Source organism: Bacillus rossius, chromosome 1 (assembly GCF_032445375.1).
Source record: "Bacillus rossius redtenbacheri isolate Brsri chromosome 1, Brsri_v3, whole genome shotgun sequence".
Taxonomy (NCBI): domain Eukaryota; kingdom Metazoa; phylum Arthropoda; class Insecta; order Phasmatodea; family Bacillidae; genus Bacillus; species Bacillus rossius.
The window spans coordinates 332,559,506-332,587,154 of NC_086330.1; the positions used below are offsets into that span (position 1 = coordinate 332,559,506).

The 27,649-nt window shown below is 39.2% G+C and overlaps 1 protein-coding gene across 4 annotated transcripts in view; it reads left to right on the forward strand.

Annotated features, from left to right (window-relative positions):
• Positions 1–27,649, forward strand: part of LOC134528051 (glycine dehydrogenase (decarboxylating), mitochondrial) — an 80,506-nt gene that overhangs the window by 47,740 nt on the left and 5,117 nt on the right. For all 4 annotated transcript variants that reach the window (XM_063361254.1, XM_063361255.1, XM_063361257.1 and 1 more), the window contains exons 9-15: positions 8,321–8,401; positions 11,637–11,804; positions 12,857–13,041; positions 15,437–15,638; positions 16,733–16,849; positions 20,614–20,759; positions 27,408–27,555. In XM_063361254.1, coding sequence (XP_063217324.1) covers positions 8,321–8,401; positions 11,637–11,804; positions 12,857–13,041; positions 15,437–15,638; positions 16,733–16,849; positions 20,614–20,759; positions 27,408–27,555 — 1,047 coding nt within the window. The remainder of the gene's footprint in view (positions 1–8,320; positions 8,402–11,636; positions 11,805–12,856; positions 13,042–15,436; positions 15,639–16,732; positions 16,850–20,613; positions 20,760–27,407; positions 27,556–27,649) is intronic.

The following is a 27,649-nucleotide window of genomic DNA, read 5'->3' on the forward strand; positions in this document are numbered from 1 at the left end:
CATTGTAGTGCCAGTGGCATTGAGGCAGCAGATGCTACTCTTACTCCATGAGGGCCACTTAGGCATAGAAAGAACCAAAGCACGAGCCAGGCAAGTACTGTATTGGCCAAAAATGGCAGAAGACATTGAGATATTGGTAAATAGGTGTTTCACATGCCAAAAATTCAGAAGCCAGAATAAAGCAGAACCACTCATATCTCACAACATTCCAGAATTACCGTTTGAGAAACTTGGTATTTATCTTTGTGACTATGGGGGCAACAGCTATATGGTTGTCATTGACTACTATTCCAAGTGGATTGAAATAGTACCAGTAGCAAATAAACAAGCCAATGAAGTCATAAGAGGACTGAAATCTGTGTTTGCTACTCATGGTGTGCCAAAGCTCATTATTTCAGACAATATGCCATTTAACTCCTATAAATACAGGCAGTTCGCAATGAGTTGGGACTTCGAAGTAGTGACAGCAAGTCCTCACTACCCAAAGTCGAATGGGCTTGCAGAACGAGCAGTGCAGATTGCTAAGAACATGTTGAGGAGGTGTTCGGATTCGTCTAGTGATCTACCTGTCATGTTACTAGAGTACAGAAACACTCCTCTGACTGCTGTAGGCCTGTCACCAGCACAGTTGCTAATGAGTCGCCGGGTAAGGACGAAACTACCAATGAGGCAGCAGTTACTACAACCGGAAGTGCAGGGAAAGGTAGCAGAAGAACTACGTAACAGGCAAGCGAAGATCAAACAGTGGTATGATCAACGGGCAAGAAAGGCAACCGAGTTCGAGCACCAAGATAGGGTCTTGTTAAATAGAAACAATCAGTGGGAACCAGCAGAAATTGTACACAAGTCTTCGACTCCGAGATCATACGTTGTCCGTGATCAGGATGGCCAGCACGTGCGGAGGAACTCCCATCACTTGAGACCATCCAGCCTTGCTCCTGAGTTGCATAGGAGAAGGTCCAGCCTGGACTCTGATGATGAGTTCCGGGGGTTCCCAGCAGAAGACGAGGCAGGAGGAGAGTCGCAGGGAGCAGGGTCAAGAGTGCGGCAGGGAGAGTGCCCACCAGCACTATGAGTGGTAAGGAAAAGGTCAATGTGTCGAGACGTACAAAAAGTGGACGTGAGGTGAAAGTGCCAGCAAGATACAAAGACTAGTGAGTACCAAATAATATGATTCCCCAAACTGATGACGTTTTAACTTTTGCTCTGTTTCTGGATTGTAGTAATATGTCAAGAGTGTGGATGTATTTGCTATAAAAGGGAAGGTGTTGTGATATGTGATGTTGGCATCTATGAGAGTTGGTATCTATGAAAGGAAGTGGTAGAGCGGCAAGTGGATCGTGATGTAATGGTGGAGAGTGAATGTAACATAATGAGTAGAGCGATTTTGAATAAATATGTGATAGTCGTACAGTGTAATGAGTTGATGTCCATTTAAACAAGGTGAAAACACAACAACCATTAAGTGGTATTATAAAGCGTTCACAAAGAATGCCAAAATATATTATTTCCCTGCCAAATCAAGTTCTGGCTATGTCCCTATGAAAGTTCTAATGCCACTCCAATAAGAAAAGTTTGCTCATTAATGTTTCTTGTGATTTACAGGAAAAAATAATTACGTATATACTAATCAAGATCTTATTATATAAATTATCTGAATAAGTTGTAAACTATACCCAGCTAAATACTGCTCTAAAATTTAATTAATTAGTAAATTGTAGTCAGAAGTATAAAAAAAAAATAGGAAATAAATAAATTTATTATTTAAAGAAAATTCCTCTTTTGTGGGAAATCCCTGACTACTGTGGTTAAGTCCCAGTCAGATGTGCAGATTTTCTGGACTTTAGTTCTTTGATGTTATAACTTTCCTGGTTCAACATGAGTGGCAGAAAGTGGAATGTTGTATGGCTTTCATTTGAACATGCTGTGAACCAAAATGTCTAATATATAAATAAAACCTGGTTAAAAAAAAAAACCTGTTTTAAACAAAAAAAAAGCCTGTTTTAAACCCAAAAAAAATTCTAGTTTAAACAAAAAAACATGTTGTTTGGTTTAAAAAAAAATTCAATCCTGGTGAAGAATTATGTGATCCGTAACTAAAATCCTGTTTAATCATAGCACCTTTTAATTGTATTTTTAGATTTATTTGTAAGAATGGCCTACCTACATAAAGTGTGAGGCTTAAAAACAAGTCTTACTTTAAAAAAATTTTGTGCTAGAAGCTCTGTCTTATAAATTCTCAACTTTCTGAAGGAGATTTCAGAATGATTCTCTTAGGCGAGTCGGGTTACTTTTTCTTTGTTTCCTGTTATTCCTTCTGTAGAGTCATGTTTTTTGCCTCCTTTTCTGTGGTCAATTTTTTTAAAAATATATAATCACACATATAGATTATATTCCCAGCCTGCTTTTAAGGTCTTTTGTACTCTGCTTTATAATTTAACGTACTATCCATGCATCATGTTTTGTTTTTGTTATGTTGGCAACATGTTAACCAACATCCGGGCGGCCATGTTGTGTGGCAGGAAGAATGAAAACGTGTAAGATTGTACAGACGTGCAATTAAAGACTCAAGATGATAAAACTGCAGTGAACTTCTTATTTATAACATGGTATCAGGCGCGGGGTTATTTGTGTTCGTATTGCGAATGTAGAAAGTTCGTTCGGCTCGCCATCAAGACCAAAATGGACAAGTTTGCGAAACCACCTGATCACCTTTGTGTCGAGGGTAACCTAGACAAAAACTGGACCTTTTGGAAGCAAAAATTCAACCTGTATCTGCAAGTTTTAAAGATAAAAGATGATGCCGAGATCCCACGAGTTGCACTCTTACTTAATGCTATCGGAGATAAAGGGATTGAGATTTACAACTCATTCAACCTCGTTGAAACTGAACGGGAGAAGTTTGAAACAGTGATTGCACGATTTGATAAGTACTGTTCGCCACGGAAGAATTTGTTGTATCATCGGTTCCAGTTCTTGACTTCGAGGAGGCCAGAAGGTATGGCAATAGAACAGTTTGTTACTGATCTTAAAAATCTTTCACGCGTGTGTGAGTTCGGCCAGCAAGAAAGTTTTTTGTGCCGGGACATATTAGTGGCGGGAATTAACGACTCTGTTATGCAAGAGAAGCTGCTGCAAGGTGGAGACGACTTGACTCTTGACAAAGCTGTAGATGTGTGCCGGTCTGTTGAAGCAAGTCGTATTCAGCTCAAAGCCATGCAAGGCACCACAGGGAATCCAAATGCAAGTTCATCTAAGGATGTATTGTCAGTTCAGTCACCCCAAAGTCTGGGAAAATCAGGTTATGTTAGGCAACAGCCCAGTCGTAATTGTGGTTATTGTGGATACAATCATGGACGTGAGAAGCAGTGCCCGGCTTTTAATAAAACATGTGCTAAATGTCACCAGAAAAATCATTTTGCAGCAGTGTGTAAGAATCCATCGGCCCGTCAACAATCTACAGATCATAGTAAACACAATAGGCAGCCTAACCTACGTCAAGCCAATGCTGTCTCTGTGGATGTAGAATCACTGTCACATCAAGATGAAACAGTCTATAATCCTAATCAGTACCTATATATATCTGAAGTTGGTGTACCCACTCCTCGTGATAATCAGTCATGGTGGGAACCAATCACTGTTGTCTCCACAGTTGTACAATTCAAGCTTGACATGGCTGCGCAAGTCAACACATTGCCGCTTGTTCTGCTCAATAAACTTGGTGTAGGTGATAATCACATTCAGAAGAACGGCCCAGTTTTGCGAGCATATGGGGAGTTTGAAATACCTCACTTAGGGTCTATCACACTGCCATGTGTTGTGCGCAATAATCTACATTACCTACAGTTTGAAGTTGTGGACGTTCCTAAAGCTGTTCCTCTTCTGGGTTTGGAAGCTTGCCAGAAACTGCACCTGGTCCAGCGTGTCAGTGCTATCAATCAACATTTTGGATCATCTAAGGAGGACTTACTACATGAGTTCCAAGATGTATTTACAGGATTAGGAAAGTTTCCTGGTAAGCCACTTACTATTCATGTTGATCCTAATGCATCTCCAGTTGCTAACCCTTGTCGGAGAGTTCCACGTAGTTTATTTGATAGACTGAAGATAGCTTTGACAGAACTTGAGAAGGCGGGTGTCATCACCAAAGTAACCAGTCCGACGGCATGGGTAAACAATCTGGTGATAGTTGAAAAACCAAATGGGGACCTGAGAATATGTCTTGATCCCAATAGCCTTAATAAAGCCATTCAGCGGGAAATGCATCCTATTCCCTCTCCAGAAGACCTCGCCTCAAGACTGGCAGGGTTCAAGTACTATGCAACATGTGATTTGTCTAATGGTTTTTTACAGGTCACTCTTGATGAGGCCAGCTCAGAGCTGTGTTGTTTTGTAACACCGTTTGGGAGGTTTAAATTTAATCGCCTACCTTTTGGAATTAGTTGTGCTCCTGAGATATTTCAGAGGAAAACAACTGAGATATTTGGTGATATTGATGGAGTTGAGATATACTTTGATGACATTATTATGAGAGCAAACACTCAGTCTGATTTAGAGTCAATATTTCGTAAGGTGTTGTGCAGAGCTAGAGAATGTAATGTCAAGCTTAATAAATCTAAGTTTCAGTATCAAGCATCTCGTGTAAGCTATGTTGGAAATGTAATCTCTGCACAAGGTATTGAGCCAGAAACAAAACATGTTGAAGCTATTGTGTCCATGCCAGTGCCCTGTAATAAGACAGAGTTGTTACGTTTTCTTGGCTTAGTAAAGTATGTAGGAAGATTCATTCCTAATCTAGCAAAAGTCTCTGCTCCTTTGCGACTCCTTACTCACAGCGATGAACCTTGGCAGTGGTCAGGTGAACAGGATTCAGCATTTGAATTGCTGAAAAATCTCATTTCTTCTGCACCTGTTTTAGGGGTCTATGACCCAAGCCTGGAACTCATAATCCAAACTGATGCATCCTCTCTGGGAATAGGCTGCTGTGCCTTACAGAATGACAAGCCGATTGCATTTGCATCAAGGAGTCTAACTAGCTCTGAACAGAAGTGGGCACCAATTGAAATGGAATTTTTGGCTGTAAAATTTGCTTGTGAAAGGTTTCATGAATTTACGTATGGGAGGCCAGTAACAGTTCACAGTGATCATAAACCACTTGTAGGCATCATGAATAAGGACTTAAATGTGTTGACACCTCGCATTCAGAATATTAGGCTTAAATTGCTGCGATATTCAGTAACAGTTGTCCACAAACCAGGGTCTGAAATGTATGTTGCAGATGCTTTGTCTCGGGCATTTCTGAGAAGTGATGATAACTCCCATGACGACTTGCAGTTTTCAGTTCATTCATTGGTGTCCAATCTACCCATGTCTGAAGAAAAAAAAGAGCAGTTCAGAGAAGCTACAGCACAGGATCCCCAACTCTCGGCCCTCATGAAGGTTATTTCTGATGGCTGGCCTGTTTCAAAACAGTTGTTACCTGATTCCTGTAAAATGTTTTGGAGGTTAAAGCATTTGTTGGAAGTAGTAGATGGCTTGATTTTTGTTGGGTTAAAAATATTTGTGCCTGCATCTCTGAGACCAGCCATGCTATCTTTAATCCATGAAACTCACTTTGGGATCAGTAAATGTAAAGCCAGAGCCAGAGAGGCACTTTACTGGCCTAATATGTCCCAGGACATTGAAATACTTGTTGGTAGATGTGAAGTTTGTCAAACCTATCAAAGATGCAACACTAAGGAGCCGTTGTTGCCACATCCAATACCTGACCGGCCTTGGGCTCATTTGGGGATGGATATCTTACAGTTCGCAGGGAAGAATTTCTTAGTTGTCATCGATTACTACTCTAAATGGTTAGAAGTGAAACTTCTTACAGATAAATCATCAACTGAAGTAATCAAACAGTTGGAACATGTTTTTGCTAGTTTAGGTAGTCCAGATTTAATTGTCTCTGATAATGTGCCTTTCAACAGTTATGAATTTAAGAAGTTTGCTGAATGTTGGAATTTTAAAGTTCAAACCACTAGTCCACACTACCCTCAGTCTAATGGGCTTGCTGAAAAAGCAGTGAATATTACAAAGCGTATGTTACGGAAGGTATCAGGGTGTAAAATCCCCTTATCTCTAGCACTACTTGAATACAGAAATACTCCTATTCCTGGTATTCAACTGTCCCCAGCTCAAATGCTGTTGCACCGTCGATTGAAGTCCAAAATTCCCACTCACTCAGATCTGCTTAAACCACACATTCATGCTGATGTTCCTGATAGATTACAGGCACGTCAGGAGAGTCAGAAGTTGTACTTTGATAGGGGTGCGAAAGCCCTCCCTGAATTGCATCCAAATCAGTTTGTTAGAGTTCAACAAGGTAATATGTGGAACCCAGCCACTATTGTTAGTAAATATGATACACCTCGCTCATATTTGCTTAAGACGTTAGATGGCACTGTCTACCGGAGAAACAGAAAACACTTAAGGACAGTACCTGGCTTTGTAAATAATGTGCCTTCAGGTTGTGATACTGACTTGCCAAGAGACTGTGAAAGTGCTACTTCTATTATTGAACTGGGTTCTGATTCCGTCAGTAGTAGTGAAGAAACAATGCTCGATTCATTGCCAACCCTTAGGCCAGGAAGGGCTATTAGAAGGCCTCGCTATTTAGAGGATTATGTACATTAGTTGTAGACATATGGAAATGTAAACAGTCACAGTTGCATGTGAGCTACCTAATTGTAGTGTTTTGTATGTAAACTTGAAATGTAAACAGATATTGTTGTTGAGCCATGTAACTATGTGAACTGGTTGTAGTTTATTGGGTGTAAATTTTGTATGTTTTTAGTGTCAATCCATATATAGTAAAGGAGATGTAAGATGTTATGTTGGCAACATGTTAACCAACATCCGGGCGGCCATGTTGTGTGGCAGGAAGAATGAAAACGTGTAAGATTGTACAGACGTGCAATTAAAGACTCAAGATGATAAAACTGCAGTGAACTTCTTATTTATAACATTTTTTATAGAAAACTTAACGCGAACAAAAATTCTTTTCTCGCATAAAAGTAGCACCACTACTATTCAAACTTAATTTTAACATCAAATGTGTAACGATTATGTGATAAAACACTGTATTCTTGTCAAATTTTCTAATTTATTGGTTGCTAGAATACACTCTTGTAGAATATTTTGAGAGCCACTTTTTCTGCACTTCCCTGTGTTGGTACATCAAGGTCATTTCTTTGTGGCTGTGTTTTAATTTCATCTCTATTAATTTGAAGCTACTGTTTTGATATAAGTAATCTGAATTTCTGTCATAATTATGACTAGATTTTTATTTATTGAATTGAACCTTGTAGTCATTCAGTTATGATCTATTAATATTGCTACTGTATCTTTGCCAAATAATTATAAAGGATTTTGTTATCCGGAGATTAATAAATTATGTTGGGATGTATTATTTTGCCTGATGTTACAGTTCTTTCCCCGTTATATTTTGATAACCGTTTTCAGTTATCAAAACTGATAGAATCCAGATTACATTAATATATTTATTTAATGTTTTGCACCATGTAACTTTGTGTGGTAGATTTGAATGCAATTCCTCAAATCTTAATGAGGTGGATTCCAGCTGTTGATTCGGTCCCCAAATTACATTACTGCGTTGCCAACATGTTTTGCTTGTTCAGAGTTCATCGTTACTGATGCTTTCCATGTTAATACAAGCAGGTTACATTTCCGTAACAATATTTTGAAGAACAGATTTATATCACAGACACAACTTGATATCAGAGACTGTTTCAAACAGTAATGCTCATCTGTTTTTTTCTTGCTGTATAGTAGCGTATTACCACTTGTTTTAATTACCATTGTACAGTATATATAATTTAATTTGGTGTTTCCTTTAAAACTGTATTAACCCTTTGAACTATTATGTGAAGCCATTTTCACTAACTTTTATTTTCTGCTCCAATCCTTTGTTGAGTCTGTATCCACAAACAGTTACATCATTTTGCATGGAGCAATGTCACATAATTCAAAGGATTGGTGAGCTAGATTTGGGAAATGATAGGAATTGGTATTTAAAGATGGCAAGCCTGACAATAAATTAGCATTTTGGCATTCAAAGGGCTAATGTTTCTGAAATCCGGCAAAATCATTATTCCAGAGTGGCCGTGACCCTAAATGTGCCTGATTGGAAAGATTTCAATGGTATTTTATTTACATCTTATACCATTAAAAAAAACAATAATAAACCTGTTTACTTCATATATGTGAAATATTACTGCTTAAAGTTATGTACTGATGCTGAGATTTTATCGGACAGGTTGGGGTAGCTCTCGATGAAACAGTATCCATTGAAGACGTTGAAGATCTGCTGTGGGTGTTTGGTGCATCTTCACCTCAGGTAAAATGTTAATTACAAGAAATTTTAATGGCTTTGTTGTGGTGTAGTATTATTGTACCAAGCTAAAAGGCATTCAAGTCGCCTCGTGTTGTAACTAACTCGCACATTTTTTCTTCTCGTTCCTTGCAGAATCCTTAGTAGCACTAGTTTGTTTAAGATATTCTTACGCTGCCTAGCAAATTTTCTCATTAACTTGTGTAAAATATTTTGGGAAAATTCAGGTAGCACATATTGATTATAATTTTGGATTATATTGGAATTACATATTAGTATTATCTATATTTTCCCCATTTAAAACTTTAAACCATGGCTTATAATGATCTTCATATCCATTTTTAATTCATCATGAGAGAAGATAGTTGATATCAAAATGTTTCATGCACAATGAGACAGAAAATAAATAACCTGCAAACAATAGTTTAGAGTGGTTATTGAAGGAGATATGCACCCTTCAAGCGAAGGTATGAATAATATGTAAGATAAGGCAACATATTTCTGTAGGTATCTAGTGTTCTTTTCAATGGCCAAGGGTTCTCCACGAAACAGTTCACTAAGTGTGAAAGCCTGAGATGAGACAACTTCTGGTAATCATGCAACCTACTTAACTGTCCAAGTAGAAATAGTAATTATAATTACGTAAAATGTATTGATGCATCCCAGAAATTAAATTTTTGGTGTTCCACTGTCTGGATTCTATGTGGGTGCCACAGCCAACGCTTGAGGTATAATTTGGTTACGGCAACATTCAGCAAACACTGGCACCGGCAGTGCAAGCACAACACATTCCGGAAGGTGGTATTTGCACAGCTGTGCGCCGTGGTGCAAGCGTCTAACGTTTCCAGGTCGCGCACAAACCCGAGTGCACCGCTTCTGTGGGCCCTGGTTACGAAATTTTGGTGTGGCGACACAGGACAGGTCTGGGAAAGACAGTCACGGGAGGGTTTTTAAAGCGGATCGTGGTCGTTGGGCGAGGCTCACTTGTTTCATCGTGACCCACGGCAACGAGTCCGCCATTGAAGTCAGTAAAATTCAGAAATGTAACATTAGTGGTAGACTCAGGAGGGTGTGGCTCTGCTTGCGGCCACGATTAGCTAGGCTATTGGTTAAAGATGAGATAAAAGTTAGAAGTCTGTAAGTGAAGGCTCACTCTAAGGATCAACAGTTTAATTGTAAGTCTATTTCCCTAAGGAGGTGTGAGTTATTTATTATCGTTAAGTCTTTGTCCAAGCCAGGGTTGGCTGGTTTAAACCACAATGGTTTGAACCAAGTGATAAAAATAAAAATTTTAAATAATGTAGTTTTAAATAGATTATCTTAATTTTTTTTGAAAGGTCTGATTCCACTCTAATAGCAACAAAAGTTAGCTCATTAATGTTTCTTGTGAATTACAAGAACAAAAAATTATATACTAATCAAGATCTTATTTTTTAAATTATCTGTATAATTTGTAAATTTTACCTAGCTAAATACTCCTGTAAAATTAAATTAATTAGTGAATTGTAGACTGTAAAAAAAAGAGGAAATAGATAAATTTATTATTAAAAAAAATTCATATTCTGTGAGAAATCCCCGACTGTACTGCGAATCCCTATTCTGTGGCAAACACCCTTTCTATGGAGAATCCTTATCCTGTGGGGAAATACCCTTTCTTTTAGTCCCAGACAGATGTGCAGATTTTCTGGACTTAAGTTCTCTGATGTTATAATTTTCCTGGTTCAATGTGAGTGGCATAAAGCAGGATGTTGTATGGCCTCTCATTTGAACATGCTGAGAACCAAAATAATTAAAGTAATAAAAAAACTGGTTCAAACAAACAACCAAGTTGGTAGATTAAATTTTTTTTTTAAAAAGGTGTTTTTTTTACAACCCTGGCTCCAAGCTAAGTTTTACAAAAAGTTGATGCCAGTAAAGGTTTTGACAGTCTTTAAAAGTTCAATTAAAGATAGTTGATAAAACAGATCCATAGAAAAGTTAAAATTAATAAATAAAATAATTCTAAACAATTATTACCGTAACGGAAACATAAAGACCGATTTTATAATTATAAGTGCGTACTTGTTTGGTTTATAACAAATGTTTAGTTTTGAAACTAGCGTTAAATTATTTATACGTAATCCTCCAATTTTGTCTCCCCACATATCATGTAAGGGGTGAGGCATTTATTCCAAGGATCCTGGTTAATCAGCATTTCCTTTAGTTTAAATACGTGTGTATTTACTTGTCGCAGGCCAGGTATTTAAGTATTTGATCTGTCTTTAGAAAGGCAAATTATGCGATTGCTCTGTATAATTTCCCCTGAAGTAATAAGTGGACAACTTATTATTGACAATGTTTATTTACTTGTTCATATTATGCAATCATTTACTTAAACAGTTATTCAGAATTTTTTTGAAATTTTTAAAACCTCTTGTAACAAATTAACCAACATTATTTATGTTGAAAAAGTTAGTATTTCCAATTACCAGCTTCCACTGGCTACAAAGGCTTTGCATTAGCTTAAGAGACAATAAATGTCATTCTAGGAGAAAATGAAAATTCATATGTAGTTCCCACCCGAGGCATGGTCTACATGGACAGAACAGGGTTGTTACTCATAGGAGCCTCTGCCCTACCCGGGGCAAGACCTCTCGTACCGACCAGCATGAAGAATGCGTGAGGTGAGATGAGATGGGTGTAGAGCAGCAACAGAATGAATTGGTGGGGGAAACATGAGTACCCCGAGAAAACCCCCAGGCTACGGCAACTTATACCACGTTTTCCCATTTGCGAACCCCACTCGACCACCGCGCCTCTTATCTGTATAAGGTAACTTGCAAATATATTTTGTGCAGTGCATGTCTTTTATGTATAACAGTGCATGTCTCGCATTATGAAATGTACTTTGTTCATAGGACAGTGCATATCTCATGTGGGGCAGAGCATGTCTCGTGGGGCAGTGTATGTCTCATGTGGGGCAGTACATGTCTCACATAGGGTAGTGTATGCACATATGCAGTGTTTCACTTGGTCAGTGAGTCTCACGTGGTGTAGTGCATGCTGTATGTAGGTTGTGCATGTCTCATGTGGGGCAATGCATGTCTCACATGGGGCAGTGTATGCACATAGGCAGTGCATGTCTCACTTGGTCAGTGAGAGTCTCACGTGGTGTAGTGCATGTCTCACATAGGGCAGTGCATATCTCACATAGTCAGTGCTGTCACATGAAGACAGTGTGCGTGCGTGTATATGTTGGCAGAGCGAGGAGACCAGTAGCGGCAGCCTCCTCACCTCCAGCCTGCGGAGAACTTCACCCTTCCTCACGCACCCTGTGTTCAACACGCACCACTCGGAGACCCGTCTCGTGCGCTACATGAAGAGTCTGGAGAACAAGGACATCTCCCTGGTGCACTCCATGATCCCACTGGTACTGCTTCTCCAACATGATCCTGCCAGACATGTGATAGTCTTGCTACTGCAGCTGCGACATTCAAGGGTTGCAAACAATTTTCAGTTTTTTTTAATACCTTTTAGCTTGTTCAAAAATTTCATTTGTTTTATGTAGATTTCAGGTTAAAAATTTTTTCCTTTGAAAGCATTTTACAAAACTGAATAAATATCACTTTCTTGAAGTCTCTCATGTGACATACATAATCAGTTAAGTTCACCAAGAAGATAAAACTGATATTGTTTCATCGTTTCAAAAATATAAATTCAATACTTAAAAATACATAGCAATTTTTTTTATTGTTTAACATAGAATAAAGCTTCAAAGTACAACCAGTATGTATAATGTATATTATTGTATATACTAGGGATGGCCAATTAAATCCTCAAATACCATCAAATCCCTTAGTATTCGAAGGATTCAATATTTGAGAAGAAATATTTTAAGAAAAATATTAGAGAAAATAAAGTATATTAATTTAAAACTGATAACTTCTGAAGTTTACAAGGTCAATTTTTTTCTTCATACCTATCCTGTTAACATTCTCCAAGATACTGTATTTTTTACATGTAAGTATATAAATAAAATAACAATATGTATTGATTCTGGAAACTTCATTTGTGAAACAACCATTCAAAGGGTAGAATGTTTGAACACCATAGCTAATATTTTTCATTTATTGTTTGGTACATTATTTTATTTTTTAAAACTTTATTCAGATTCAAGGGATACATTTAAGGTACTTTCTGGGATTTGAATTCGAGATTCGGATTTGAGATTCAGATTCAAGAAAACTGGGATCTGACCCCTCATTAGTAGATACTTTTACTGTATGAATACATCTGGTTAGATGATAATGCAATATGTAGAGTATATAATTCCGTGATCAGATCTGTTTTTTAACTTTCAGAAACATATTAATATTATTTATACTTTCGTAGGATGATAATGTCACTCCATGACGACCTTCCTTGCTTATCTTCTGGAAGAGGTTGTGCCCGTGCTGACGAGAGGAATGTGCATGCACACAGGGATCATGCACCATGAAGCTGAACAGCACGACGGAGATGATGCCGTGCAGCTTCCGGGAGTTCACGGACCTGCATCCCTTTGTGCCGCTGGACCAGGCTCTCGGCTACCACCAGCTGTTTGAGGAGCTGCAGCACGACTTGTGTGCCATCACGGGCTACGACCGCATATCCTTCCAGCCCAACAGGTATTCCCCAGTTACGCCCCGGTGAACGATTTTTATGGTTCATTTGGATTTACCTGAACAACAACAAAAAAAAAAAGCTTAAGTGCGTGGCTGCCATGAACGTTAGAAATGGAACTTCATAAGAATGTGCTGTCACAGGGGTTTGAAGCGGTTTTACAAAGTGAGGTGTCGTCGGTCGGTTAACATGGGCGTCGCCATGTGGAAGGGCATGCGGCCCTGGCGAGAGTCTGCACAACAGAGCCGTGAAGTGACCCGTGCGTGGGTGCTAGTTCAAAGTTACCCATTCGTCGGACCACAGGATCTGGCCGCTGGTGGTTGAAGTCCACGGGGTGCGGCGAGTATCCTACCTCGTGTGGCGATCTCAGGAGGCTGAGGCTTTGGGGGAGAAGGTGCGTGCAATGATTGCATGAAGTGCTCGACTATTGAACTAGAATGACCGTTAGGCCGATTCAAAAAAGGTACCAAAGGCAAACAATAGGAACCGTCTATAAAAATGATAAATATAAAACACAGGCCCTTTTACAATAATATCATGTAGATATTGCATTACTTGTATTTAAAATTTATTTCAAAATTACATAAATGTATTTCAGAATGAGGTGAATTCCTAAAATCCAAGTACTCAGCATTATTCTGTCATTTATCTGCTGAAATGGAAACATATACACTTGGGCATAAAATAAAATAAAATTTGACAACATTAAATTAGGGACTTATGAGAACGTAGATGTAGCTTGGCCTCACTAACACGTCGTACATGCACATACGTTTGACGGGTGATTACGGTGGGTCATATCAGGCTCATACAAGGGGCGCAGCCACTGGTCAATGTCAAAGGTGTAAGAATGTGTGCAAGTGAGTATACAGGTGCAGAAATATACAAATGAGATAAGATGTAAGTACATCACCGATCTTCACACTTTTATTACTCTCTGATGACTTTATTGCCTGTACTTACCCTACCGACTGTAAAGAAGTAGGTAGGTATCACTTGAAAAAAATTGAACAGTTGAAAGAAATAACTTGCCTTAAACTGAAATCAAACATCACGCTGTAGTATGCACCAGTTAGCCTGGCATGATATCAGGAAAAATAATTTGTTGACTTAGTGTCTTTTAAAAAAAAATTCCAGGTTGGAAATTGGTTTATTTTTGTTCAATAGCAAACTTTTCCCCTCCAGCGATACAGAATCCATGCTTTGATTGCCACATAGTATGTAGAAGTCACCCGGCTGGTGGTAGATGCTTTTTAGTTGTGTAGTGAAATAATACGAAGCAGATCTAAGCAGTGCTCTTGAAGATGTTTGTTTCGTTATGAACAAGCATCTGTACCCCTGGAGTTGAAGGATATGTCCATATTTTTATGAAACAAAGTTGGCACAATTATAACATTCAATTATTATCCTGGAAATATAATTTTTATCGAATAAAGGTTGCCAATAATAATGCACAAAGTTTCATAACACAACTGACAGTACAAGCAAAGAAGCCTGAAAAGAGAAAATAATCTCAAAAAAAATCAAAACTTTCACTCCTCTCTCCTGAAAAAATCCACTATTGTGACATGGGTTACAGTTATATTTTGGTTGAAGGAGGAAGATGATTCATAGTTCATAGTGTATTTTACCGGTGCTGAAAGTCGACTCTTTCTCAGCACTGTAGGCAGTCATTTGGAAGACTAAACTTTAGTCTTCATTTGAAGTCATAACTAACAAGTGCTTGATAAAAAATGTACCTTTGACTTGAGACAGAAAGGATAAGCAGGGGTTGATAACTTCGAATTTTAAATAACTTTTGAAGGTTTCCACCATTACAAAATATTATATTTATGTTAAGACAGGATTTTTTTTTATGAGAACTATAACTATATCTGTTGTGCAAATTGACTTAAAAACAGAAATTAACCAAATAATTTCATTTTCTCTTGCAAGTTAAACAGCAATTTCAATGTCTGGTGTAGTAATTTTTTTGCAATACATTTAAATACCTACAATTTTTTATTGGAGGAGAAGAAATACACATTTTACAATAGTGATATTTAGTGTCTTCTTAAATTTTCCAAACAAAGCTTTTGAAGATAAGCATAGTTAATATTTGGCTTATTTTTTTTATAAAAAAATTACATAGTTAGTTGTTAGAAATGAGTAAGTCAAACCTAGCATTTCAAGATAGACTTTCTTTCAGAAACTCCTTTGTAAGACTTAAAATATTTAGAATTTAGAGAAATAAAATTTTTACTATGTGTGTCTATATATATATATGACTACTTAATCATACAAATTTCAGAAAACACTGAATGTCGGTATAATTGCATCTTGGCAGTATTTTGAGTTACTGAGCAGTGAACTTCCTGCTGTAGGAAAGCACTGATGCGAGCGCTGGGCGGACTGTTGCAGCGGAGCTCAGGGTGAGTACGCCGGCCTGAGGGCCATCAGCGGCTACCACCAAGCACGCGGGGACGTCCACAGGAACATATGCCTCATCCCAGTGTCTGCGCACGGCACCAACCCTGCCTCGGCGCAGATGGCAGGCATGCAGGTGGAAGCCATCAACGTGACGCGAGATGGCAGCATTGACGTGGACCACTTGAAGGCGAAGGTATTGTTTTCCACTTCTAGTGGTGAGGTCCTGGGCTTTGTTTCCGATAGGATCGACGATTTTAAATGTGTGAGAAATTTCCTTCATGGGTTGAGGACCGTGTGTGGTTGTTCTGGTTCAGCTTTTTCCCTGGTTGTCTATTCAGTTCAGTTCCAGATTGTTAAGAATTGTTTCTCGGTTCTGTGTCAAACTTTGCACAATTATCCATCACACCAAAGGTACAGTATGTCCTGATAGATAAACTAGTCTTTTGTTTTAAGGAAAGTTGGCTGGATGTTATGTCTCCTCTGCAACAGCATTTAACCTGATAACTACAGTATTTTCACCCTGAAAGGTTTGGCTGTAAAGATTTGCATAGTACTATGTACTGGGATTATGTTTATGGATCTCTGCACCAGTTAAAATGCTTGGCCAAACAAATAACTACTGCCCATATATCAAACACTTTTAGTCTTTTATGGTACGACATTATTTTTTGTGTTATATTATTTGTGTGAAGAAATACATTTTCCTGAATTATTTTTTTTTATGTGGATTGCAGTGTTTTGTCATAATGTCATAATCCTTGGAAGTAAAAAAAAATAGTTTTAAATTTAAATTATTTATCCCTATTTATTATATGATAAACATTTTCACTTTTGAAGCCATAAAGCTCCATGCTTGCAGTTTGGTCATGATTTGATCCCAGAATGGCAACAGAAAATCGTGAATAAAATTTCCTCGTTTCTATAAGTTTTCCAGGTTTCAGTCATACTGCATACAGTACCGAAGCTCTCCCTTGCTACATTTATGTGTTATTTGTATTCTTCATGATAATACTCTAACTTACCACTTGCTGAGGCAAAATAATTGGTCTCTTTTTATCATGCAGTTAAAAATATCTAGTTTTAAAGGAATTACATATTCAGCTTCCTCAGGATTTGTATATGAGAAAGTCACAAATACTTTTTTCAACTTACTTTCTGTCAGGACCCAAAAAATATCTTTTTAGCCTCTGCTTTCTGATAAGAAATTGTCTTATAAAACTAATTATTTGTCTCCTGTAGTAATTTAAGTCTGCAATAATTATACTGAAGTCTTGTTTTTTTTGTTAGGTGGAGAGGCATAGTAACCAGTTGTCATGCGTAATGATAACTTACCCATCCACCAACGGAGTTTTCGAGGAGACGATAGCTGACGTCTGTCAAATGATCCATGACCATGGAGGACAGGTAGGCAAGCTTTGGGTGAAGATAATTTCAATTTAATACTGTGATACAGTGATAGTTGTAGAGGCTGTCAGCTTTTGATTTGTGCTACTGCATGTGTTAAGTATTGTGCTTTGCATGAGCATCTCTAGTCTTGCTGTCACTTTTAAGGCTTCAATCCATAGTTTGGCAGACACTTAGAAACATAAATTTTTACCATTAATCACTTAGCATGGATTAAAAATACAATCTACAGCATTCTTAATAAAGCCCTAAACTTTCTAATAAATTCAAAAATTTTATTCAGCCATAATTTGTTAAATGTGATGTCAGCCGGGGCTTCGCCCCACGAGCCTGATCATCCTCCGTTCCCTTTCCCACCACCTTTCCTACCCGGCATTTGTGTCGTGACGTACGTAGCCGTGTGAGATTCAAACTGCGCGCCACGAACTACAGCAAGAGGGCGCTTAGCTGCAGTGCACCGCACCCCTAATATATATTAATTAATATTGTAATTCTTTTTCTTTCCGCCCCAAAACAGTGTAACGATGGCTATACATGTGAGTGTCTTTTAATTAACAAATTCATGATCTTTTGTTATTTAATAAGTCCAAGCACGAACAAGGACGCTCCCTAGCGGGCGACGGAGGAACTAGCATGCAACTCATTTGAACCATGTTTTATTCTTATAAGTAATTATTACAGACGGTCTGGACATGGAAGTAATTTAATAATTTTTGTAAAAGGATTTATGTATTTTCTAATAGTAACCCGGGGCACGCTACAGCTAAGTTGTAACGGTAATTGTGTTCGGCGCGAAGGGGCGCCATGTTGCCTCCCGCAAGCCATGAGCTCATCCCAGTCTCCTTCTACAGCCGGCCGAGAGCGGACGTCTCTGCCGACACCCCGAGGACATCACCGTTGGTTCACCGATTAATAGTTCTGTAAATTAATTTATCCAAATTGTTTTCTTTTCATCCTCAAGGCCTCTCTCGGTCGGAGAGACTGCATAAGTAATAATTATTTACTCTTCGGAGTTTTTATCTCATCGGTGTATTAAGTAACGGCTTGAGGCGGCCACGTGCGTGGTTCGCCTCCTCACCTAATCTGATTCGTGCCTCGGGCGTTTTATAGTTGTATCAACGGAGGATCGTGTAAAGATGTGTACCGTGAGTAGAATAAAAACCAATTAACTGAGTTACGTGTTTTGTGTTCGGGGGGACCACGTGGGTCCTTAACCTGGTCAGCGGCGTGTGGGACGCCCCGAGAGCCCACTGCAACAATTAGGAGCGTGCCCGACGCTGAGAGCGGGCTTAGTTAGGGAGAGGAGCTGCGTAAAACATCAGGAGGGCTAATATCTCGCCGCACACGGGCCACGTAACGCCCTGAGTTAGAGTCTTTCAGCCGGGTCCACGTGCCCACTCTTGTGGTGGCGCCCATTAATTTCCACCAATATTCTCACCTCAACACCGTTACGCCCTCAAATGATTGTAATTTAAAAATTTTAAAAACTAAATCAAATTTACCACTTAGAATCCTCATCACTGTTACTTTTCATACAGTTTAAACTAAATATTCCGATTTAACTGTAAAAACTTTCATTTCAACCCCAAATTTCATTTTTACTTTAATTAAAACTTTTTAAGAGCCAATTTACATAGTTCATGAAAATTAATTACATTATGAGAGTTCAGCTGTCGCTGCTGAATGTCATACATGCATATTGACAAGAAGTTTAGTATATAAAAATTATATTAAATATTGTAGAAATTATAAAATTGTAAACTCTATATGACATTTAGGACCTATAAAAATATTTATCATAGGAAATGTATTTATGAATTCATATATAGGTACATGAAGATAATAACAAAACCGTTATTATTATATGTCATGAGTTGCCTTTTTTTTTATGCTACTTCTTTCTTCACTTCGTTTAACATAAAATTTCATCTTCTAACTAGACACCTTACACTATTTATTGAGGACATAGGAAACTTTATGAGTAGTTCTGTTGCTGTTCAGAGGAAAGACGGAGGATCTGAGCTTTAAAACAATTTTTTCTTTTTTCTGGTTACCCAGATTCTGCCTTATTATTTCTTAGGTACCCCTGGTTCCCCAACTTTCACAGTCCATCACTCATGTATTGTAGGGCCTTTTTTCATGTGGCCTTTCAATGGCACTCACACTTCTGTGGGGCTGTGCCAAACCTCAAAGTAGCCTTTACTATCTTGCTCACATTGTAACCAAGCATGGGCATAAATCCTGGGTAGAGGGGCCAGGGTCTCCCCTGGAATTAAAATGAGGGGGCCCACTTGCCCTTTCAAAATCAGAACTGTGAAACGGGAATTATAAACATAATTCCGTGGACACAAATATTTCCACTCTTAGTTACATATAGTGCCCATCCCCACTTACGAAACAAATACAAGAATCCGAAATCGTGGAATAGCAAAGATACAATATAAACCCACTTTCACCCGTGGGAAATTAATTACTTAGCAAGCACAAGTTAACATGTGGCATGAGGCCTTAAACTAACTACACATCACATGGACGGAACAAATGGCGGGTCCCGTAAGTCCATGGGCCTATTTAAATGAAAAAGCGACTTCACTGAGGTTGTAAAAATGAATAATGTGTGGTTGGGGGGGGGGGTGGAGAGGAGTTAGCTGCGCAGCCATTGAAAGGTGATGGTAAACTTATGCATAATAAATGTAATGATGAATAGGTCAGCAGCTCCGTGTTGCATGATGGAGGCAGCTAGCCCGATGGCAGACAGAGTCGACTGACTGAGGCCGTGGTCTCGGTGCACCACCATGGGCCCGGTTCCTGCGAAAACATGCAGTGTGCAAAAGGAATAAGTCAAGCCATGTTTTCAGCCTAGTCCCGCTGTCATAATTGCTTACATATTAATTAGTGGTACTTACCGTGGAGACACTATCTTACAATTCCTGATTTAGATTAGATAACATAATTACATTACTAACTTGAAGCGCTGCTTGATTGCCGCTCGGGCGGCGATCAATACCCTGGCGGCGTAGCGCTGCACCACCCTGCCCGGCATGTTCCAGTCGCACACCATGCACACACTCTGGCGAGGCGGCGATGCGCCATAGCCGCCTGTGTGGATCGAAGGAGCACCATGGGTGTCATCAGTTGATACTCCTATTAGAGTAGCACAGGGCTGACAAGAAGACTGGGCCCCTCAGTTTCTTTCAATGGCCCTGTTTATGTATCTAAACAAGACCCCATGTTAGTGTATCTACTAAACATACATAATTTTTTTAGCAGTGGCCCAATGGGAAATAAATATATTAGATTGATTGCGTTGCCTTAATTTGTGGTTGTTGTTGACAGTGTCAAATCTGAATTGTACCTTTCATCACTGGCTTATTATTGTCACGCTATTAATATGAATTTATAAATGAATATGTAATATTGAAGAGCCAATTGTAGTATGAATTTCCTTGAAATGTATTTGATATTGATTGCCTTTATTTACTTATTTGTTTTTAAGTAATTTTTTTTTACTTTTTGATTATACTTTTTGAAAAATATTTTTCAAAACTAAATAAGTTTTTTTTTACGTAATATATAATTATTTAATATTCTAACTAATTTTAATTACATAAACAAAAGTATTTGAAAGTAAATTTTACATTTTAATAGAAAAAATTAGGTTATTTGTGTTTTTGGTGTATGGATGTGCATTTCGATGTTACTTCAGTTTTACTGCTATTCACCCGCCTCTACCTATGAGGTGATTGGGGGCTGCTGGGCTGCAGGTTTACCTAGACGGAGCGAACATGAACGCCCAAGTCGGACTGTGTCGGCCGGGGGACTACGGCTCGGACGTGTCGCACCTCAACCTGCACAAGACGTTCTGCATCCCCCACGGAGGGGGTGGGCCCGGCATGGGTCCCATTGGCGTGTAAGGAACACCTTCTTCCCACTACTAACAGCTGCAAGATTCTTGTCTCATGCTTTCATAAGAATATATGGTGATGTGAATTTTGGTATGGTATGAAATTTTTCTTTTTCCCTGTACATTGATCACTATAACTCTTAAGCATTTGTTTGGTCACAAATTCGACCAAATTTACTTACTTAATATTATTAAGGAGGCTGTAAAATTTAAAATGCCAAACAAGTAATTATAGTGTTGGTACATTTGCAAGACTTTTAATTGATTAGGTAATACTTAATTATATCTGGAGAAAAATTTGTGACAGCATAAAAATGCTAGAGAGCTATCACGATAAATTAACAGGAATATTCCTTAAATGATAGATAGTACAGTAAGTCCTCAATTAATGGACAGGTTACATTCTCGGATATTGTCCATCAAGAAAAACATCTCTTAATGATGTCATTTTTCCCATAAGGAACAATGTTAATGTCCTGGGTTACGTTCCTAGACCTTCCAAAAATGCCTAACATGTGACGTAAAAATATTACGGACGGCTTGTGATATGCCAGGCAGCTGGTGTGAGGGTGGTAAACAGATAAGTCCGATAACCTTGTCAAAAGGATGAGAGAGAGAACACGAGGAAAGGCCGATTTATACACATCAGTGATTTGATCGGCTCGCAACTTCGCTGACCATGATCTCATATTGATTTATAGTCACAACACAGTGTTTTATCCGTCATCTGGCAACTACACTCGTAAATATTCACTAGTTGCATGACAGTGAAACGATAACAATATTTTCGGCAATTATCCGGCAGTCACGGTACAGTGATATTAACAGCACTGTTGGTGCAGCACAGAAACGTGCTGGCCATGGCACTGTCATGACACTGGTGTGTGTAAATCAGCCTGAAGTGAGATAGCGCATGTAACAAGTGGCTATTTCCCCTCACCTGCTTTTGATGGACAATGAAAATGAATAACTCACAGCAAATCTTTCTTCTTGCCATAACTAGAGACCAATTTATTAGGTTTTCTTTTTTCCATTCATACGGCTACATGAAATTAAAGATTTACATAGTAAGATTTCACTGACTGCAGTGAACAAGAAGATCTTAATCTGTATGTATTTATTTAGGGTAAACACACTTTGTGAATGCACAGTGCCTGTACAATGTACTAACTGCTGGTTACATAACTTTTTTGGAATAGAATGGCTTGTGTACGTCACCGTCTGGCATTTTGATGACGGATCTGCACAGATTCCCTTGTCAAAACTGTTATGGGTGTGGTAGTTGGCACCCATGACAGTTAGAAAGTGCGTGATGTAAGATAGTGTCATATTGATGTATTTTGTAACAGTGACTACAACGTCATATAATAAAGATATAACATGGCGCAGTCGACAGGATTTTGTGTTTACCTTAAATGATTATACTAAGTAACAAGATCGGGCCAGTAACCACAGTGAAAGTAGGTGCTAAGTAAAATATTCGTATGTAAACAATGGCCGTGGGTGGCGGAGTTAAGTTGCCACCTGATTTGGACTTACATAGCAAAAATGCATACGCGGACTGGAAGTTTTGGGAGTCAGAATTTGAAGACTACCTTGTGAGTACTGGACAAGACAATGCCCCAGACAAGGTTAAAATTTCACTTTTGCGAAACATCATGGGCAGTGATTCCTCTCGCATTTTGTCAACTGTTGACATGGTGGAAGAGGATAAGAAAAGTTATGTTAAGTGGAAGCAGGCCATAGAAAGGTACGTCCGACCCAGGATCAATGAGGTCTTTGAACGATATGTGTTTGCTCAGAGGTGCCAAGAAGAAGGGGAAAGTTTTGAGCATTTTTTCACTGCCCTACGGCATCTCGTGAAGAACTGTAATTATAATAACACCGCCGGTGAGAGTGCGGAAAACAAGATGCTGCGGGATCGTATAGTTCATGGTGTACTAGACAAGGCCGTCCAAGAAGCTTTACTACGAGTTGATAACCTCACATTGGAAAAAGCGGCAGCACATTGCAGAGCGTGTGAGCAGAGCAAGCAACAAGCACATCTAATACACAGCAAGAATGGTGATAGTGAGTCTGACACTGTTTTAATTAGTGCGGTTAGAAAAAGCTCAAGTGAACAGCGTCAGAGGCCGGTGAAAGATGGGGAAACAAAGGGAGAATTTCAGTGCAGGCGATGCCAGTCAGTGCACGGACCCAAAGCATGCCCAGCATATGGAAAGAAATGTGCTAAATGCGGAGTCCTGAATCACTTTGCAAGGTCATGTAGAGTTCGTAAGGTACAAGTTGTGGAGCGAATTGAATTGTCCAGCTCGCAAGAGAGTCTTTATTGTGATAGTGTCAGTGTATGTCCTGTTGATATTAGGGGTCGCATAAAAAGCCACAGAGACAGCAGTAGTGCTTCCTACCCCAATGAGTGGCAAGAAAAAGTAAGCATTGAAGGCGTAAAAATGATGGTAAAGCTAGACACCGGCGCACAGGTTAGTGTACTTCCACTTCAGGTTTTTAAAAAAGTGGACAAGCAGTTTAGGGTTGAGCCTACGAACGTGAAATTAAAGACTTTGGATGGTGTTATCACACCTGTGGGTAAAGTAACCTTGAACTGCCAAGCTACGAAAGCTGAAGCTTATATAGACTTTATGGTAGTGGACTTGGATGTCGTGCCATTGCTCGGGTTACCAGGATGCATACAACTGAACTTAGTGCAGCGGGTGCACTCTGTTGACAACAGGACGGCGAAAGACAGTTTTGTGCGACAAAATAAAGATGTGTTTCATGGCCTGGGTTGCTTTCCTCAAGAAGGTAAAATCATTACTAAAGTAGGAGCTGATCCTGTATGTTGCCCTCCTAGACGAGTACCTCAGGCCTTGAGAGGGGCACTCAAAGCTGAACTTGATAGACTAGAGACAAAGGGGGTTATTCAAAAGGTTGACGAGGTTGATGCCAGGGCATGGGTAAGCAACCTAGTTGTCACTGAAAAACCCAATGGTAAGCTTAGAGTGTGCCTTGATCCAACGGACCTAAATAAACAAATCAAACGACATTATCACATGGTTCCCAAACTCAGTGACATCAGTGAGCAGCTGGCAGGGAAAAAATACTTCTCCGTATTTGATCTACGGGAAGGTTTTCATCAGATTGAATTAGGGGAGGAGGCATCACTGAAATGTTGCTTTTCCAGCCCATTTGGGATCTACCGATATCTGCGACTACCTTATGGAATAGCCAGTGCACCAGAACTTTTTCAACATCTGGTTGAAAGTAATTTTGCAGACATACCTAACACAGTAATATACTTTGATGATCTACTCTGTATGGGAAACACCGAGGTAGAACATGATGAAGCTGTTCAACGAGTGGTGGAAAGGGCTAGGGCTCGAAATATAAAATTTAATGTGGATAAACTTCAGTACAAAGCTATGGAAGTTAAGTACATTGGCCATGTTTTCTCTGCAGCAGGTATGAAAGTAGATCCAGAGAGAGCGAGGACACTAATTAATTTAAGATCACCCTCAAACAAAAAGGAATTGCAACAAATACTGGGGATGTTCAATTACGTTCGTAGTTTCTTACCGCAAATGGCAACACTTACAGCACCCCTATACGAACTACTTAAAGGGGGAGTCGATTGGCAGTGGCTACCCTTACATCAGAAAGTATTTGATGAGCTGAAGCAGAAAGTCGCTGATGCACCTGTCCTTGCATTATTTGACCCAGAGAAAGAAATCACCTTACAGTGTGATGCATCACAGTATGGGCTAGGGTGCTGTTTGTTGCAACAATCCAGTTCCGGTAACCTTCAGCTTGTCACAACTGCTTCAAGAAGCCTATCAGACAGTGAAAAGAACTACTCTCAATCAGAAAAGGAACTTCTAGCCATATACTTTGCAGCAACAAAGTTTCATGACTTTGTTTATGGTCGGACGGTAAATGTTCAAACAGACCACAAGCCATTGGTGGCAGTTATGAACAAAAACATAGGGAAGATAGGTTCCCCTAGACTACAGCGCCTCAGGCTCAAACTCCTTAAGTACTCACTGAAGGTGTACTATGTACCGGGAAAAGATCTGCACTTGGCTGATACAATGTCGAGAATGCCACTCCTGGAGACTGAACATGATCCTGAAATGTTGGAGGTGGTACATTCGTTGAGTGCACATTTACCAATGAGTGACAGTAGGAAAGTGATGTTTCAAAGAGAAACTAAGCAGGATTCCATCCTTTGTAAGGTGGCCAAAATGCACCAGGAGGGCTGGCCCCATACCAGTAAGATGCTAGGGAAATATGGTGAATACTACAAGGTTCAAGATAACCTACACATAGAAGATGGAATAATATTCCTTGGACACAAAATTGTGGTACCCCATACATTGCGGCAATATGTCCTGCACCTGGTGCATGAAGGGCATTCGGCAGTTGAGAAAACTAAGGCTAGAGCACGGCAATTATTCTATTGGCCCCGAATGGCGAAAGATATAGAGGAACATGTGTCAAGGTGCGGGACATGTGAAAAATTTAAGAGGGCTAAGTGCAGGGAACCTCTTATACCACATGAAGTTCCTAAACTGCCATATTTCCAAGTCGGTACAGATATCCTTGAAGTAGCCGGGAAGGCTTTCCTGATACTGATTGATTACTATTCCCACTGGATTGATATTCGACCATTGGCTGCAAAATCTTCTGCATGCACCATAAATGCAATGCAAGATGTCTTTAATGTTCATGGGTTTCCCAGAGTCCTCATTTCAGATAATGTACCCTTCAAATCTTATGAGTGCCAGCAGTATTACAAAAAATATGGCATCACACTAACTACTTGTAGTCCACACTACCATCGAAGCAATGGGATGGCAGAAAAAGCTGTGGGAATCAGTAAACAGATCCTACGCAAGAGCAAATCAGAAGGTACTGACCACAGGGACCTCCTGCGTGAGTATAATAACACCCCTATCACTGGGCTGCAGGCATCTCCAGCACAAATCTTATTCAGTAGATGTGTTAGAACCACCATGCCCATAACCACAGCTATGTTGCAACCAGTTGTTCAAGAGGGGATCTATGAAGCCTTGCAAGCCAGGCAGGCTAAGTTCAAGCAGTACTACAACAGGTCAGCTCAGAAGAAAGACGTCAAATTTCAGGAAGGCGAGCGGGTAGTCACGAAGATAGAAAGTGACAGTGTCTGGGAGCCAGCTGTAGTTATCTCACAAAGCCGTGAACCACGGTCATACCTCATCAGGAAAGACAGGAGTGGCAGAGTGGTCCGAAGAAACACGTGTCATTTGCGCCCTTCACGGTTCAGAGGAAACAGACAGATAGATTGGGTGCCATACCAAGAAATTGATGAAGGAGGTCAAACAAGTCCTACAGTGCAGGGTGGAAGAAGAAGTACTGATACAGACATAGAAGGTTTTAAGGGATTTAATAATGACAGTGAGAGGGTAACAAGTGATGATCCAGGAATAAACAACGGTAGGGACTTGCCAGACAGCAGAAGCAAAGACCATTACGTGACCAGGAGTGGTAGGAGGGTCAAAGTGAAACAAATGTATGAAGGGTAACATGTAACATGTATAAGGAAACCTGAGGTGATGAAAAAGGGGGAGGTGTTATGGGTGTGGTAGTTGGCACCCATGACAGTTAGAAAGTGCGTGATGTAAGATGGTGTCATATTGATGTATTTTGTAACAGTGACTACAACGTCATATAATAAAGATATAACAAAAACAGGACGCGCGGGCTAATTGAATGGTTGAGTTGGTTTACATTTTCTTTTCCACTTGCATCATAAATATTATCACTGTCTGCAGTTGAAAAGATAAGTTGTCATTCTTCGATAACCATTGTACTTGCTTGCAAGAATTATTCAAGTGTGTTAGCAAAATTTCCGCAATAATGAGTTTGGTGTCCACTAACCAAATTAATGGCCACAAAATATAGTGTCCGATATAAAAAATGTCCGTTTAATAGGTGTCTGTTAATTGAGGACTTACTGTAATGACAAAATTAAGGAACTACATTATGTGTGAGACCAAACCTTAAGTGTGTAAACATCACTAAAAAAAATTTTTTTTTAAGTAATGCCATGTGTGGAACTAAAGATGTCAAAGGAACTTCTAACACACTTGTAAATGCAACATACACTCATACCCGATAAAGGACTTGAACCTGTACATTTTCCCTTGGGTTGCAGTGCAATTAAATTAATAATTGTGCACCAACTTAAATGTTCATTCATTCAAATTTGAAGATTATCATTTACACAAATAATTTGAATCTGCAAAATACTTACATTTGAGTGAACTATTATTGATATTAACATTAAGTCATCTAGATGTCTAGAATTAAATGTAAAATAAAACAATATTTTGAGCTTTCATTCAATGCTAGTAATGTAAGATCTGAAGTACTTAAATAAAGAGTAACTTTTCTTGATACAGAATTTTCGGAATTATAATTTCTGGGAGCTTTGATTTTGCAAAACATTTTTTGCAAGTTCTACAATTTTTTTTACTACCTATTTGTTCATCAGTTTTAATAATTACTTGCTTTTAATTAAACTGTTGACAATCTGTAGCTGTACCCGGTAATCCATATTTTGATACTGGTACACTCCAGTAACAAATTATACAATATTAAAAATTTTTGTGGATACAGGAAAGCACACCTTGCACCATTCTTGCCGTCACATCCCGTGATCAACCCGATGGCAGATATGGGTCGCCAGTCAAAGTCGTTTGGAGTCGTTAGTGCAGCACCATTTGGATCTTCTGCCATTTTACCAATCTCATGGGCTTACATTAAGGTCAGTATATGGTTGCTTTGGCAACCTTGTCTCACATGCCAGGAGTTATCGCCTGTTACAAACTTTTAAGACTTCTAGTTTCACATTATGGAAA